This window comes from Nematolebias whitei, chromosome 11 (assembly GCF_014905685.2).
Source record: "Nematolebias whitei isolate Nwh7 chromosome 11, NemWhi1, whole genome shotgun sequence".
NCBI classification, from domain to species: domain Eukaryota; kingdom Metazoa; phylum Chordata; class Actinopteri; order Cyprinodontiformes; family Rivulidae; genus Nematolebias; species Nematolebias whitei.
In genome coordinates this window covers 49639040-49657053 of record NC_056508.1, presented here as the reverse complement: position 1 = coordinate 49657053, position 18014 = coordinate 49639040, and the positions used below count along the sequence as shown (strand labels likewise).

Sequence of the window (18014 nt, the reverse complement as noted above, 5' to 3'; positions counted from 1 at the left end):
TGCAGCTGTGCAGCCTCCATGCCACACGTTGATGCTGGAGCACAGGATGCTCTCCACTGCACACCTGTAGAAGGAGGTGAGGACTGAGCTTCCCAGACCAGCTCGCCTCAGCCGTCTGAGGAAGTAGAGTCTCTGATGAGCTTTCTTGATTAGGCTGGTGGTGTTGTTGCTCCAGCTGAGGTTGTCATTCATGTGTACACCCAAGTACTTGTAGCTGGAGACCACTTCCACCGCAGATCCTCTTATGTTCAGGGGGGTGTAGGTGTTTTTGTTCCTTCTGAAGTCCACAATCATCTCCTTTGTCTTCTTCACATTGATGTGAAGGTTATTCTCTCTGCACCAGCTCTCCAGGTGTTCCACCTCTTGCCTGTAGCTGAACTCATCATTGTTTGTGATGCATCCCACCACCACTGTATCATCTGCAAACTTTACAATGTGACAGCCTGGATGGGCAGCTGCACAATCATATGTGAGCAGAGTAAACAGAAGGGGGCTCAACACACATCCCTGAGGAGAGCCAGTGCTGAGGGTTATGGTTTCTCCCTGTACACCAACTGCTGCACCTCCAGCCATGACTCTGTAAAACTTATTAAGTTTGCAGATGACACCACCCTCATCGGGCTCATCTCGGACGGTGATGAGTCTGCATACAGGAGGGAGGTGGACCGGCTGGTGACCTGGTGCAGCAGCAACAACCTGGAACTCAATGCCCAGAAGACAGTGGAGATGATTGTGGACTTCAGGAAAGCCACAGCCCCTCTGCCCCCCCCCTCACCTGTAAGGATACCCCCATCACCACTGCAAATTCTTATCGGTTCCTCGGCACCACCATCACCCAGGACCTCAAGTGGGAGCCAACCATCAGCTCCCTCATCAAGAAGGCCCAGCAGAGACTGTACTTCCTGCGACAGCTGAAGAAGGCCAAGCTGCCGGCCAAGCTGATGGTGCAGTTCTACACGGCCATCATCGAGTCTATCCTCAGCTCCTCCATCACGGTGTGGTACGCCGGGGCCACTGCCAGGGACAGACTCAGACTGCAGCGCGTTGTGCGCTCAGCTGAGAAGGTGATCGGCTGCAGCCTTCCATCCCTCCACGACCTGTACGTCTCCAGGACTGTGAGGCGAGCAGGTCGGATCACAGCTGACCCTGCTCACCCTGCACACGGACTGTTTGAACCACTCCCCTCAGGCAGGAGGCTTCGGTCCATTCGGACCAGAACCTCCCGTCATAAGAACAGTTTCTTCCCCTCTGCTGTTGGACTCCTGAACACTCATAATGCTACCTCATAATGTCTGCTTTGGTCACATTACATCTGTATTGTAGTGAACTTGACCTGATGTCAAAACTAAGCCTAAGGTCAAAACCCTTGACCTTAAGAACCTTGTGGGACAGAAACTGTCATTTCATTGATTTGAATCCAGAAATACAGGTTCACCCATCCTGAGACTTTCTTTCTTGAAAACTCAAGTGAAAGAACACTCTCTTTTCTATTATCATTCCTGTTTTACAAATGTTTGATAATCAAAGTGTTTTAGTTCAAACATTTTAGATGTTACAGTGAACTAATCAATTTTATTAACTGTAAAACAGTAACAATGATTTTTTAGTTGCTTATGCAAAGTAGAATTCATGTTAAGGCCTGTTACAGAGTAATTATGCATTTTCTGATTTCTGTCTTTGAATGAGCAGTGTACGTTTTCCAAGGTCATGAGTCGGAGCAGACATGTGTTGGAACAACTGCGTTGTTTTACATCCTCTCAGACTTCAACAGAGAAGTTGGCACCTGTTTCTCCAAACTCGCCAAAATATTTCTCTCGCCTGTCTGGGAACATTTTCAATCTGTTCCAATAACATTCTTGCTGTTTTCTGACTTCTAATAACCTCTTACATCACAAAACACACCCCTGTCTGGTTGATATTGACCAATCAGGAACTCTCAAATATACCGGAAATAGAGCCCTTTAAATGCCGGTACTTCCTAGTTCTCTCAGTTCGGTGAAGTGGCAGTTCTGTGAAGTCGTTGTTCTGTGAGTTGCCGTTGGAGTCGGGCTGGAGAGTTTGCAGCTCCAGTCGTTTGGGAGAACAGAAGTCCAGCCATGATAAGGCTCTTCCGAGTTTGGATTATAACATCTTCCACCTCTGAGTGGAACTTCTGAAGGACTCCACTCATGTGAAGTCCACTTGCTGAGGTGAGCTTGTGTCGGACGGAATCTCGTCACTACTTCGGACGAGTCACAGCCATCCTATGGAGACGCTGGACAGGTAGCGTTAACTGGAACTCCGTAACCGCTGATTCATCTTCAGAGAGGTAACGAGTCAAGTTTACTACCGAGCGTACCGAGGAAAAGCTGGGTTCGAATGGAGAGTGCTGTTTCTGAGTGCCGACATAAACATTCTCCCTCATCCATCTTTTACTTCCTTTAAACTCCATCTTTCCATCTTTAAAATTCTTCTATCAAGTAGAAATCATTTCCAGATATTTTAGAAATGTCTGTGTAAAGTTTCAACCATCGCCGTATGGTTTTCTAATTGTACAGCTTGCTGATTAATTATGTTGTTATTTTTCAATTTGCCAAATTAATGTAAATGTTTGATGTTAAACTTTGATTTTGTAAAATAAATGACCACATTCATTTTGATGGGTCAAAGATAAATAACGTCTCACGTTACATTTTATTAAATTCAATGCACGTTTTATTCAGTCCAGAAAAATGAAGAATCCGTTTTAATTGATGAATATATCTCAGCATCTGTTCATCTACAGTATTATAACTGAATACTCCATCTGTACTGTTTTCGAAGCTTTTTTATTGTTTTCTATTGTATGGGTGTACATTTGGTTATGTTATGGTTTTAATTTTACTTTATTTGTGGGTGTACACAGGCTTATGTCTTATGTAATGTTCTCATTTTTACTTAATTTTTACTTTATTTTTACTTTATTTTACTTTACTACTATTCGCACCTTATGTCGAAGCAAATTCCTAGTTTGTGAACCTCGTTCATTGACATGGCGATAATAAACTGATTCTGATTCTGATTCTGATGATGCGCCAAATGTTCTCTATAGGTGAAAGATCTGGACTGCAGGCTGGCCATTTCAGTACCCGGATCCTTCTCCTACGTAGCCATGATGTTGTGATTGCTACAGAATGTGGTCTGGCATTATCGTGTTGAAAAATGCAGGGTCTTCCCTGAAAGAGATGACGTCTAGATGGGAGCATATGTTGTTCTAGAACCTGAACATAGTTCTCTGCATTAATGGTGCCTTTCCAGACATGCAAGCTGCCCATGCCACAAGCGCTCATGCAACCCCATACCATCAGTGATGCAGGCTTCTGAACAGAGCGTTGATAACAACTTGGACTATCCTTGTCCTCTCTGGTCCGGATGACATGGCGTCCCAGTGTTCCATAAAGAACTTCAAATCGTGACTCATCTGACCACAGAACAGTCTTCCATTTTGCCACACTCCATTTTAAATGACCCCTGGCCCAGTGCAAACGTCTGAGCTTGTGGAGCTTGCTTAGAAATGGCTTCCTCTTTGCACTGTAGAGTTTCAGCTGGCAACGGTGGATGGCACGGTGGATTGTGTTCACTGACAATGCTTTCTGGAAGTATTCCTGAGCCCATTCTGTTATTTCCTTGACAGTGGCATTCCCGTTTGAGGTGCAGTGACGTTTAAGGGCCCGGAGATCACGAGCATCCAGTAGAGTTTTACGGCCTTGACCCTTACGCACAGCGATTGTTCCAGATTCTCTGAATCTTTTGATGATGTTATTGTTGTGGCTGGAATACCACGTCGTGTTCAAGACGGCTGAGGCGTTGCCCTTCGTATAAAAGATTTATTTGACAAAACATTATGCACGGTTGATGATGATAACTTAAAAGTCTTTGCTATTTTACGCTGGGTAACACCATTCTGGTATTGCTGCACTATCTTTCTGTGCAACAATGGTGGAATTGGTGATCCTCTTACCATTTGACTTCTGAGAGACACTGACACTCTGAGAAGCTCTTTTTATACCCAATCATGTTGTCAATTGACGTAATTAGTGTTAATTGGTCTTCCAGCTGTTCATTATATGCACAATTTACTTTTTCCAGCCACTTATTGCTACTTGTCCCAACTTTTTTGGTATTTGTTGACACTGTGAAATTTTGAATCAACATATTTTTCCTTTAAAATGTTACATTTATTCAGATTAAACTTTTGATCTGTCATCTACAGGCCCTTCTCAAAAAATTAGCATATTGTGATGAAGGTCATTATTTTCCATAATGTAATGATAAAAATGAAACTTTCCTATATTTCAGATTCATTGCACACCAACTGAAATATTTCAGGTCTTTAATTGTTTTAATACTGATGATTATGGCATACAGCTCATGAAAACCCAAAATGCCTGTCCCAAAAAATTAGCATATTTCATCCCACCAATGAAAGACAAGTGTTTTTAATACAAAAAACGCCAACCTTCAAATAATCATGTTCAGTTATGCACTCAATACTTGGTCGGGAATCCTTTTGCATGAATGACTGCTTCAGTGAGGCGTGGCATGGAGGCAATCAGCCTGTGGCACTGCTGAGGTGTTATGGAGGCCCAGGATGCTTCGATAGCGGCCTTAAGCTCATCCAGAGTGTTGGGTCTTGTGTCTCTCAACTTTCTCTTCACAATATCCCACAGGTTCTCTATGGGGTTCAGGTCAGGAGAGTTGGCAGGCCAATTGAGCACAGTAATACCATGGTCAGTAAACCATTTACCAGTGGTTTTGGCACTGTGAGCAGGTGCCAGGTTGTGCTGAAAAATGAAATCTTCATCTCCATAAAGCTTTTCAGCAGATGGAAGCATGAAGTGCTCCAAAATCTCCTGATAGCTAGCTGCATTGACCCTGCCCTTGATAAAACACAGTGGACCAACACCAGCAGCTGACATGGCACCCCAGACCATCACTGACTGTGGGTGCTTCACACTGGACTTCTGGCATTTTGGCATTTCCTTCTCCCCAGTCTTCCTCCAGACTCTGGCACCTTGATTTCCGAATGACATGCAAAATTTGCTTTCATCTGAAAAAAGTACTTTGGACCACTGAGCAACAGTCCAGTGCTGCTTCTCTGTAGCCCAGGTCAGGCGCTTCTGTCGCTGTTTCTGGTTCAAAAGTGGCTTGACCTGGGAATGCGGCACCTGTAGCCCATTTCCTGCACACGCCTGTGCACGGTGGCTCTGGAATCGGCCCTTCTCCACAATCCTCCTCAGGGTCCGGTCACCTCTTCTCGTTGTGCAGCGTTTTCTGCCACACTTTTCCCTTCCCACAGACTTCCCACTGAGGTGCCTTGATACAGCACTCTGGGAACAGCCTATTCATTCAGCAATTTCTTTCTGTCTTACCCTCTTACTTGAGGGTGTCAATGATGGCCTTCTGGACAGCAGTCAGGTCGGCAGTCTTACCCATGATTGTGGTTTTGAGTAATGAACAAGGCTGGGAGTTTTTAAAAGCCTCATGAATCTTTTGCAGGTGTTTAGAGTTACGTCGTTGATTCAGATGGTTAGGTTAATAGCTTGTTTAGAGAACCTTTTCATGATATGCTAATTTTTTGGGACAGGCATTTTGGGTTTTCATGAGCTGTATGCCATAATCATCAGTATTAAAACAATTAAAGACCTGAAATATTTGAGTTGGTGTGCAATGAATCTGAAATATATGAAAATTTCATTTTTATCATTACATTATGGAAAATAATGACCTTTATCACAATATGCTAATTTTTTGAGAAGGACCTGTATGTATGTGTTTGTGTGTGTGCGTGTGTGTGTGTGTGTGTGTCCTTGTTTATGTTACTTTGTGAGGCCCATTTTTCCAACTTATACTGCATTGTGAGGACCAACTGCTCCTTATGGGGCCCAAAGCCCGGGCCCCATAATAAGAAGTCCCGTTGGTGGGTTAGGGGCTAGGTTTAGGACTAAGGTGTGAATTGAGGATGTGTTAGGTTTAGGGTTAGGTATGTATTGGTAATGGTTAGGTTATGGATAAAGGTCATGGTTAGGCTATAGAAATGAATGAAAAATGAATGGAAGTCAATGCAAAGGCCCCACAAAGATAGCAAAACAAACCTGTGTGTGTGTGTGTGTGTGTGTGTGTGTGTGTGCGTGTGTGGGCAGCTGTGGCTGAGTGGTTTGAGTAGTGGTCCTCCAATGCAAAAGTTGGGTGTTCAAATCCTGCAGTTGTCACAAGCATCCCTGGGCAAGACACTGAACCCCTCACTGCCTCTGATGTGTGTCCCATCAGTGTATGTGCAGGATTCTCTGCCTTCTCCTTTAACCATCTCACTCTCTCCAACTAATTGGCTGATTAGCTGCACCTGCTACCAAGACCTGTACTTCCACCTCCTGCTCTACTTAAGCCGCAACCAGACGTTCAGCCGACACTCGAACATTTATTGCCTTTGGTAATATTGTGACAGCCAGCCAAACCTAAGTGTGTTCAAGTTTTATACTAACCTCTTGCCTTTCTGCCCGTCTGTTCAGTTTCCCATTCGTCCTGCCTGTCTGGTCTCCTCGTGGCTGTGTCTGGTCGCCAATCCTGCACACGAACCATATTAAGAAACTACATTCTGGATCCTTCAACCAAGACTGCATCATCGATCAATACTCACCCGCTGGATTCCCTGCCATCTCTGGATTCTGAACTCTCTGTTCACACCACTCCAACGCCATCTTTAACCACATTCGACCGTAAGACAAACCACTTAAAATCATCTCAGTTATCAAAGACCATCCATATCAAGACACTCATCTCGTCTCCTCTTTTCCTTCCACAGCCAAGATCACATCTGCACTGTAAATAAACTATAATTTTTGTATCCCTGTTCTCATGTTTTTGGTCTGCCAATTGGGTCATTTAATAACAACAACCATGTTAGAATGTTCGAGCCAATCAGACCCCCAAGGCCAGACCAAAGACATTCAGAGGGATCAAGCTATTTTAGCACAAAACGCCCGGATTGAAAATAATGAACGAACTCTAACAAAAATTCTTGCCCAACAGAACGAACTTGGTAGCATGATACATGCCCTCGGACAACAACTCGCCACCATGGCTACCAAGGACCCCGAACCCCCACGTCTTAACGAACCAACACCAGTTCCGGCTCCTATGTTTTGACACGAACCCGATGTCCGACGTACCGAGCTCTTTGGAGGAGATTCCAAACTGGTGGGTGGGTTCCTTCTTCAGTGTGAGCTTGCATTTAACCAAGCTCCCATCAGGTACGCCTCCGATGCATCCCGTATTTCTTGTATTGTCAGCGCCCTCAAGGGCAAAGCTCTACAATGGGCCCATGCTCATCTTCGCTCTCGTCCCTTAGCCTCTCTACCGTATGCTTCTTTTATCAAAAGTTTTCAGCTAGCTTTCGACCACCCTTTACTACAAGAGTAAGCCCAACCAAGATTATTTACCATCAAACAAGGGCCAAGATCAGTCGCTGAGTTCTCCATCCGCTTCCGGGTAATCGCGGAAGAGTCTGGATGGGGGTAAATGGCGTTAAAGAGTGCTTTTCGTAACGCATTAAATGAGAACATTAAAGACCAGCTCGCCACACGAGAACCTCCTCAGGACCTAGAGGAACTCATTAATCTTGCCATTCGTATTGATAACCAATATAAGGAATGGGAGTTGGAGAAAGACTACAAACCTTGGGACCGCCCCTCAACTGGAAGTAGTTCCTGGACACCGGCGCTCCCCGAACCGGAACCAATGCAGGTGGTTCGGGCAAGACTATCCCCCGAGGAGAAACAACGGAGAATCTCTGCCAATGAATGTCTCTACTGTGGCAAACACGGCCATTATGTTAGAAATTGTCAGCTCCGTTTAAAAGGAAGAAACCCTCAATAGGTCAGGAGATATTGGTGGGTAGTGTGACCTCTTCTTCTGAGAAAAGTTTTTGTCTACCTGCAATAATTTGTTTTAAGAATGTAAATTTCCCCATCCAAGCACTGATAGATTCCGGAGCTGAACAGAACCTTATTTCTCAAGATATCGTCAAACATCTTAATCTACCCGTGGTTCCTTTAAATAATTCTGTCAATGTTTCAGGTCTCACCGGCCAGACCATTACCTCCATCTCTCACTGGACTCGAGACCTTCACCTGGTTCTTTCAGGCAACCATCATGAAAAATGTGAGTTTTTTATTTTTGACTCCCCGAGACCTCAACTTATTTTAGGCTATCCCTGGTTAGTTAAACACAACCCCCAAATCAATTGGAGGGATAACCTGATTGAACGTTGGGGCGATACTTGTTCTGTTGACTGTTTACACTCGGCCATTTCATCAGGGTCCTTCTCCCCCCGTCCAGGAAGAAATTGACCTTTCCAAAGTACCCCCCATATATCATGCTCTTGCCCCGGTCTTCAGCAAACAGGAGGCCATCTCTCTACCACCCCACAGACCTTATGACTGTCCTATAGATCTCCTTCCTGGTGCCCCCCTGCCGTCCAGCAGACTCTACAACCTGTCGGGCCCAGAAAGGGAGACTATGAGGCAGTATATAGAAGAGTCCTTAAAATCAGGCATAATCCGTCCATCCACTTCTCCCCTCGGTGCAGGGTTCTTCTTTGTATCAAAAAAAGACAAGACTCTGAGACCCTGCATCGACTTCAGAGGCCTTAACAAGATTACCATTAAGAATAAGTATCCCCTGCCCCATATCGACTCCGTATACAAACAGCTACAAGATGCCAAAATTGTCACCAAGCCAGACCTACGCAATGCCTACCACCTGGTAAGAATCCAAGAGGGGGACGAATGGAAGACCGCATTCAAGACCCCCCTTGGACATTTTGAATACCTGGTCATGCCTTTCGGCCTCACCAACGCCCCAGCAGTTTTTCAGAACCTTATCAATGACGTCCTAAGAGATTTTCTGCATGTATTTGTCTTTGTGTATCTCGACGATATTTTGATTTTTTCCAAAGACCCGGCTCAACACACTAGTCATGTCAAGGCTGTTCTTCAGAGACTCTTGGAAAACAAACTTTATGTCAAAGCTGAGAAATGTGTTTCATTTGTCATCTGTAACTTTTCTGGGTTTTATTTTTGAAGAAGGACAGGTCCGGTCTGACCCAGAGAAGATTAAAGCAGTAGCAGAGTGGCCTACTCCCCAGGATAGGATACAGCTCCAACGATTCCTGGGTTCCTCCAATTTCTACCGATGTTTTATTAGGAACTACAGTCAGGTAGCCACACCACTAACCCAACTCACCTCCTCTCTCCGAAAATTTGTCTGGTCTCCAGAAGCTGAGGATGCTTTCCAGAAACTTAAGACACTCTTCTCCTCAGCCCCCATCCTCTCCCACCCAGATCCCCATCGGCAGTTCATTGTGGAGGTGGACGCATCGGATACTGGGGTGGGTGCAGTACTCTCTCAGAGATCCTCTATGGATGGTAAGATCTACCCCTGTGCCTTTTTCTCTCTGCGGCTGTCTCCCGCTGAGAGAAATTACGATGTGGGAAACCGAGAATTTCTGGCTATAAAACTGGCCCTAGAAGAACGGAGGCATTGGCTGGAGGGAGCAGAATTACCCTTTGTAATTTGGATAGATTACAAAAACCTTGCATACATTCAAGGGGCTAAAAAACTCAACGCCCACCAGGCTCGCTGGTCATTATTTTTCGCCCGATTTAATTTTTCTATCACATACATCCCTGGTTCACGTAACGTTAAACCTGATGCTCTTTCCCATCAGTTCTCATCATCCAAGACAGAGTCACCTGGTCATATTCTACCCCAGTCCTGCATGGTGGCAGTCATGACGTGGGACATTGAAAAGGAGATCCTTGAGGCCCAAAGGAGTGAACCTGACCCCGGCACCGGTCCCCCAGGGAAGAGATTTGTCCCTTCTGCCATCGTAAGTAAGGTTCTACACTGGATTCACTCTGCCAGATTTTCCTGTCACCCAGGCATGAGATGCACAATTTCACTCGCAAAGAGACACTTCTGGTGGCCTAACATGGAGAAGGATATCAGGGAGTGCGTGTCCGCATGCACCACCTGCGCTTGTAATAAGAGCAATAATCAACCCCGGCGGGCCTCCTCCATCCCCTTCCTCCGCCTGGGCGTCCATGGTCTCACATAGCTTTGGATTTTGTCACTGGATTACCAATTTCTGAAGGTAACTCTGCTGTATGTACAATCATTGATCGCTTCTCCAAGGCAGCACACTTCATACCTCTGGTTAAACTACCCTCAGCATCGGAGACAGTCCAGATCCTGATTAAACATGTTTTTCGGTTACATGGCATACCCCTTGACATAGTTTCAGACAGAGGTCCACAATTCACTTTGCAAGTCTGGAAGGTCTTCTGCCATGCCTTGGGAGCCACCTCAAGCCTGACGTCGGGATACCACCCTCAGTCTAACGGTCAGACTGAGAGGTGCAACTGTAAGGATCCTACCCTGCACCCTGCCTTTCTCTCTCCTCTACACTCCTAATTGGCTCCAGCTGCAGATGATCAGCTCAACACCCAGGAGGAGTATAAGAAGATTCAGGAACCACTCTGCTGGCGCTGGGACATTGCCTACCAACGGTAGTTGTGTTCTGGCCAGTTATTCAGTGATATTAGTAAAAACTAATATTGTGTTTTTTCCTCTGCGCTTCCTCAGAGTTTGGATCTTGCTGTACCTGCCCTGCTTGAGTTCCACATGAACTCCTCCTGCCTATCTACAATTGTTGGATGCCTTCCACCACTTGCCTAAATCTACTTGTTGCTTCACCTTGTGCCACTGGACACCATCTGGACAAAATACCTTCACCTTCTGTTTTCCTGCTTCACACCGTAAGAATAATTCAACAAGATATATTCTTATCCAACCACAGCCCTTTAAATTACCGCTCTCTCTCCAGGTGTTCCCGTTCCCCTCATTGATGTTTTATTTATCACCAACTTGTAAATAAACACTTTAAATTATTATCTGAGTCCTGGTATCTGTTCAGTTCTGGTCTTTCATTCTGGGTACACCGCAAACATTACAGCAACCAGGAGCTCGAAGCCGCATTAAGGTGCGTTATTGAACACAACCCAACCTCCTGGAGCAGACACCTGCCCTGGGTTGAATATGCCCATAATTCTCAAACTTCGTCTGCCACAGGTCTGTCTCCTTTTGAAGCCTCTCTGGGATACTCCCCACCCTTATTTCCCTCCCAAGAGTCTGACATCTCTGTTCCTTTTGTTCAGCATCATCTACGTCGGTGTCGCAGGATTTGGCGCCAGACCAGAACAGCCCTCCTTCGGACAGCCGAACAAAATAGAAGATTTGCTGACCGACACCGTTCCTCCACACCGAAGTATCAGGTGGGGCAGAAGGTATGGTTATACACTAAAGACATCAAATTAAAAGATACGCCCAGAAAACTAGCCCCCAGGTTCATCGGCCCCTTCCCCATAATCAGAGTCATCAACCCTGCAGCTGTCCGTCTCCAACTACCTCCCACCCTGAGGATACATCCCACTTTTCATGTCTCCCAAATTAAGCCCGTCTCTGTCAGCCCGCTCAACCCACCTGCCAACCTCCCTCCACCCCCCCAGCTCATCGACAACGACCCTGTTTATTCTGTTAGACGCCTGCTGGATGTTCGTCGCAGGGGTCGAAACCTTCAGTACCTTGTGGACTGGGAAGGCTATGGGCCAGAGGAGCGATCTTGGGTTCCTCGATCCTTCATTTTGGACTCCTCCCTAATCACCACTTTTTACAGGGATCACCCAGACAAGAAGAAATCGCCTGGAGGCGATGTTTGAGGAGGGGGCACTGTAGGATTCTCTGCCTTCTCCTTTAACCATCTCACTCTCTCCAACTAATTGGCTGATTATCTGCACCTGCTACCAAGACCTGCATCTCCACCTCCTGCTCTACTTAAGCCGCAACCAGACATTCAGCCGACACTCGGAACATTTATTGCCTTTGGTAATGTTGTGACAGCCAGCCAAACCTAAGTGTGTTCAAGTTTTATACTAACCTGTTGCCTTTCTGCCCGTCTGTTCAGTTTCCCGTTCATCCTGCTTGTCTGGTCTCCTCGTGGCTGTGTCTGGTCGCCAATCCTGCACACGAACCATATTAAGAAACTACATTCTGGATCCTTCAACCAAGACTGCATCATCGATCAATACTCACCCGCTGGATTCCCTGCCTTCTCTGGATTCTGAACTCTATGTTCACACCACTTCAACGCCATCTGCAACCACATTCGACCGTAAGACAAACCACTTAAAATCATCTCAGTTATCAAAGACCATCCATATCAAGACACTCATCTCATCTCCTCTTTTCCTTCCACAGCCAAGATCACATCCGCACTGTAAATAAACTATCTTTTTTGTATCCCTGTTGTCCTCGTGTTTTTGGTCTGCCAATTGGGGTCATTTAATAACAACAACCATGTTAGTATGAATGTGATAAAGCAACGATTAGTCTCTTTAGAATAATTGTTCAATTAGCTTTGTAGAGATCTAGTAGAGTGCTGTATGAATGGGTAAATTTCTTCTCTGGCTCTTGCTCAAGGCAGACACTCCTGCTATGCTATGTGCAATGTCCGGTGCAAGTGTTGGTAAACTCTGCTTTCTTAAATCCAAGGTCACCGCAACAGTCTACCAGAATGTTTTAGAGGACTTCATGATTCCTTCTGCTGAGGATCTGTATGGAGATGCAGAGTTCATCTTCCAGCAGGATCTGGTCCCTGTCCATGCTGCCAGAAGCACCAATACCTGGTTTGATGCCACAGTGCTTGACTGACCAGCCAACTGGCCAGACCTAAACCCCATTGTGAATCTATGGGGTCTTCTCAAGAGGAACACGAGGAGCACCAGAGCCAACAACAAAGAAGATCTGACAGCATCAAGGAAATCTGGGCTTCCATAACTCCCAGTCAATGCCACAGGCTGATTGTCTCAATGCCACGTCACATCGAGGCAGAGATTAAGACAAAGAGATTCACAACCAACTATTGAAGATTGACATATTGATTTGAAAGAACCACATATTGATTGATTTATTGTTATCCTAATTTTTTTTTTTTTTTTTTTTCTTAAAAACTGAGAAGTAGTGTGGGCTGATGTCTTCACAGTATTCTAATGTTTTGAAATCCTGTTTTCGTGGGTTTCATGAGCTGGAAGCCCAAATTATGTAAAAATTAGTGCTGGGCAAAGATTAAAATTTTTAATCGTGATTAATCTCAAACATTATTCTGATTAATCTCATTATTATATGCAAAATTAAATTATAACTTAAAGATGTTTAGAACATTTTTAAAGTACTGTTTTATATAAAAAAATGTTCTATATATTAAAAAGGCACTTTTTAACAAAAGTGTTCTCATAACAATTAAAGTATTTCTAATAACATAAATATCAACATATGAAATCAAAGCTTTTCTCCACAGAAAAATGTTTTGAGTTTATTTTAGAATGGACAGGCCCCAGAATGGATCCCTGCATACCCTCACTTTACATGCTACCGTTAGGACCCACCATTACACGCCATAATCTGTCTTTTCATCTGTATGCAGATGATCTACAAATCTATCTGCCGGTCACTCCCAGTTCCTCACTCAATTTAAACTCTGTTGCCAGCTGCTTAAACGACATTAAGCACCACTCACCACTCGCTTCCCACGAGATCGGATGCTTCTCTCCCTCCCTCTCCGCTTTGCTTTGCTGCTCTGTCTGTCTGTGAAACTGCTTCTGAGCCTCTCTTGCATTTCTTCCGAACCATAATTATGGACTTGTTTTGACCAGTTGGTCCCTCATCTCAATTTACAACATTTCTTCGAAGAGAAGACAGGCTTTAGACGAGCTGATTTACCCTGTTGGCACGTACGCAGCTGGATATGTCATCGACTGGAAGACTTGATGATGTGTCTATCTCTGCTGCCATCTGTGGATTTTAAGGATGCATATTTAATTGGATTTTCCATAACTGGTTCCTGCATTTTGGATTCAGCTTGTGCTGGTTTTATCTACAATCAAGGAAGTCGTCTGCAGCAAATTTGGACCCGATCACGCTGCTTGCCTTTATGATGGCTTGGTTCATGTCTCGAGCACCCGGACTCAAATGCTTTGGGCTGAATGCATCAGATCTTGGAGATTTTTACTCAGTCACGTTCCATCGGTGTGGCCATGTTAATTTGGACATTTCGGAACTGCGTAGACCGACACAGACTGAAGGTTGATGTCATTAAGTTCTTCCTGTCCCCAAAACAACTGTGTGTTTATCTAAATTTTGGTCGCCTTGGCTGGTCTTGAAGGCCATCTTATCTAAAGTCGCCTGGAGAACATGTAATCTGACGCTCATCACACCCTCCCTGAGGAATTTCCAACTGATAACCAGATGAACCAGCTGAATAAACTTTGTATCATCATTTCAGGACTCTGGATTCTCATAGAGGTTATCCTTGGCCATTTCTCGACATACCTCGAGAATGTTTATGATCTCACCGGAGGACATTGACTGATTACAGTGACCTCGAGAGCATCTATAAGCGTTGTTGACCGCTCTCGTCTCTTCCTTCTTCCTGCTCGCAGAATGTCTTTGTAAATATGTGTTTGTTTGTGAGAGGTGTTTTTTCATTATTAGGGGTTTTTCTCAGCCAAGAAAAAAGTCTGATAGGAATTTTTTTCGCCTCCAACTCCTCCATGTGTCCAGTTAACCACTGTTTTTGTCTGTCCAAACAGGTCTCACTTGTAAATGAGTCTTTGAGGCTCAATGTGATTTATCTGTTTAAATAAAGGTTGAATGAATGAAAAGCACTGGCTGTCTCAGAATTTTCTCCACCTAAATAACGATAAAACTGAATGGATTTTATTTGGTGCTTCCAGTAATTCATGCAACATCTCTCCCAGTCTAGGTTTTCCACTCCCCCACGCCAACCAGGTGGTAAAAAATCTAGGAGTGGAGCTCGACTTTAACTTAAAGCTAGATAAACAGATGAGTTCTGTTGTGAAAACCTGCTTCTTTCAGCTCCGTCTGCTTTCCAAAGTAAAATCACTCCTTAGCCGTAGTGATCTGGAGAAGGCCATCCATGCCTTTGTGAGCTCTAGGCTTGAATACTGTAACGCCTTATATGTCAGTATTAATCAATCTTCTATCTTCCGTTTACAGCTTGTACAAAACTCTGCTGCTCGCTTGTTGACTAACACACGTAAATATGAACACATCACTCCTGTCCTTTCTTCTTTGCACTGGCTCCCAGTTCAGTTTAGGATACAGTTCAGTCAATCAATCTTTATTTCTACAGGTAAATACCATTGAGCCTCGAGGACTCATTTACAAGAGAGACCTGATTGCAACAAAGAAAGATGACAACAATGGACAACAGCAACAACAATAAACAATTGTAAAAAAAAAAGCATACTACAGTTTTTTGTGTTTTTTAACAAATAGGATGGCTAAAAGGAAAAGGTAACAAAACAAAAAACAGCTAGATTCCAAGACAAATGTAGAAAACTAAAAACAGGAACATGTCAGCATTGGACCCTGCCAGGTGTCCAACAGATTCTTAAAGACACTTAGAGAGGTCAAAGGTCGAGAGCTTCAAATCTTTTTGTAAGCTATTCCAGGAAACAGGAGCGGAGTAGGAGAAGGTCCTTTTGTCTAGTTCAGTCCTCATTCAGGGAACACTGCAGGTAATAATGTACTGAGAGCGCACGCTGTAGCTGCACTCATGCAGAGACGTGTAGGAGGAGATGTAAGAAGGCAGCAGACCAAGAAGTGATTTAAAGATAAAAATGTACCAGTGGGAGAGTCTGTGTGAAGTTAATGGTGACCAGTTAACCAGTGAATACAGGGTGCAGTGGTGGGTACGGTAGTTACAGCCAGTTATGAATCTTAGTGCACCATGATAGACAGCATCCAACATCTGACAGGATCTGTTTCTGAAAAATAAACCCAGTTTAACTTTCAGTTTCTTTACCAAGTTTTCCACATGGAGCTTAAAAGAGAGATGTGAGTCGACCAAGATACCCAAATATTTATAGGAATCAACAAACTCAATGGGGACACCATTTGAGGATAAAATCGGAGGAAGAACTGCTGGGACCAACTTCCTATTTGAAAAAAGCATCCCTTTGGTTTTGTCGGCATTTAGGACAAGTTTGAGGCGGACCAAATCAGTCTGGATGATGTTAAATGCAGATTTCAAAAGCTGGAAAGCCTTAGCAACTGTTTTAGCTCGACAATAAACAACTTCAGTTTAGGACACAGTTCAAGTTGCTGCTCTTTGTTTTTAAAGCTTTGAATGGCCTTGTACCACCTTATATTTCAGAACTTTTGAAAGTCCACCAGCCCAGCAGAGCTTTACTGTCTGCTGGTCAAAATCTGCTGGAGGTGCCTTGCTCAAGGTGCAAACAATGGGGGGACCGGTCCTTGTCTGTTGCAGGCCCAGCAGCCTGGAATACTCTTCCCTATGAGCTGCGTGCCATCTCTGATCTGGTTCTGTTCAAAGCCAAACTGAAAACATACTTATTTAAAAGGGCTTTTAATGTTTAACTTTTAGTAGTTTAGTATTTAGTATTTATTTTTTTATTTGATCTCTTTTACCTTCTTTTATTCTCGCTGTGTTTTTAATTTGCACTGATTTATTGTGTCCTGTTTTTAATCTTGTTTTATCTTGTAAAGCACCTTGGTCAATGCAAGGCGTTGTTGGAAGGTGCTATAGAAATAAAGTTTATTATTATTATTATTATTTTAGAGAAAAAATTAAAACTTCTTTCAAACCCAAAACCACAATCATAACAGATTAACAACAAATTCAAAATATCCGTTTTTTTTCTGAAAAAGTTACAAGAATAAACTTTTTAAATCAGCAGCATCATGAGCAGATGATCCTGATGCTGCTCAATAATCAATTCACTTCAGTTTATTCATAAAGCACCACATCACAACAAAGTTGTCTCAGGGCACTTTACAGAAACATTCACATAAAAGCCAATTAGTAAAGTTCTCTATCTAAGGAATCCAGCAGACAAGTTGAATCTTGGCTTTGTTGCAGTCTCCCATCCTGAGCAAGCACAGTGGCAACAGTGGAAAGAAAAACTCCCTTTAACAGGAAGAAACCTCCAGCAGGATCAGGACAAGCGGCCATCTGCTTTGACCGGCTGGTTGAGAGGACAGGGAGAGGAAGGAGAGACAGACGAACCAGTTTGTGTTGGGCTGAGGGGGGCTCCAGCCCCCTGCGAAGATGCATGGATGCTCCCATGGGAAACAGAAGCTGGGTCCAGAATCAACAGGTAGAAACAGATCATTTGCAGCAAATAGCAGAGCGAGCTGCCAGAAAATCCTCCCAAAATGAAAGGCATGGTCCTAGCTCGTTTCAGGTCAACAGAGGACAACAGCGTGATCCGGAATAAAAATTATTTATTATCCAGGTGAGTTTGGATGGAAGCCTGCAGCAACTCCAATGTAAACTCCGGACTTCTCTTGAGTACTACACAGCGCTGGTCTTGCACGTTTCACTCCTCTTCTCTGCACGTCACCTCCACACCCCACAGCACGAGAGGCACCCCCAGTGAAAAATGATGAGACTGACCGGAGAGGCTGAAGTCGTCTCTGGCCCGGTTCTGCTCCGATCCAGTTCCGGCGGCACTTCAAAGCATGGGAGCGTCTCCTCCAGGCGAACACAGCGATTCCCACGAAGGTGGAAAGTCCTTCGTTTAAAGGTCATGGGCTGCTCACTGAGGCTGAGACCGGCTCTATTGAAGACGAAGTCCCCCACAGCCAACTCGGTTCAGTGCTGGACCTGTTCGGGGGACACAGATAACACTTCCCCCACACAGAATGAAGACACCACAAGGGGCCAGTCCAGCAAAAGGCAGCGAAAAAACCAGCAAACTACCACCCAGCGATTCGTGTCGGAGCCAGGTAGTACCACAAGGTCCAGATGAGAAGTTCGATGGGGTCCAGAGAGAGAGAGAAAAAAAACACCGGGCCTTCGTGCAACGACTATATATTTATATACATACAGTATA

At 44.5% G+C, this 18014-nt stretch overlaps 1 protein-coding gene across 1 annotated transcript in view; it reads right to left on the bottom strand.

Moving 5' to 3' along the window:
• Positions 1–6716, bottom strand: part of LOC119417412 (DNA repair protein RAD51 homolog 3) — a 10587-nt gene extending 3871 nt beyond the window's left edge. The window contains exon 1 of the mRNA XM_037684614.1: positions 6656–6716. Coding sequence (XP_037540542.1) covers positions 6656–6716 — 61 coding nt within the window. The remainder of the gene's footprint in view (positions 1–6655) is intronic.
• Between the last annotated feature and the right edge of the window lie 11298 nt (positions 6717–18014).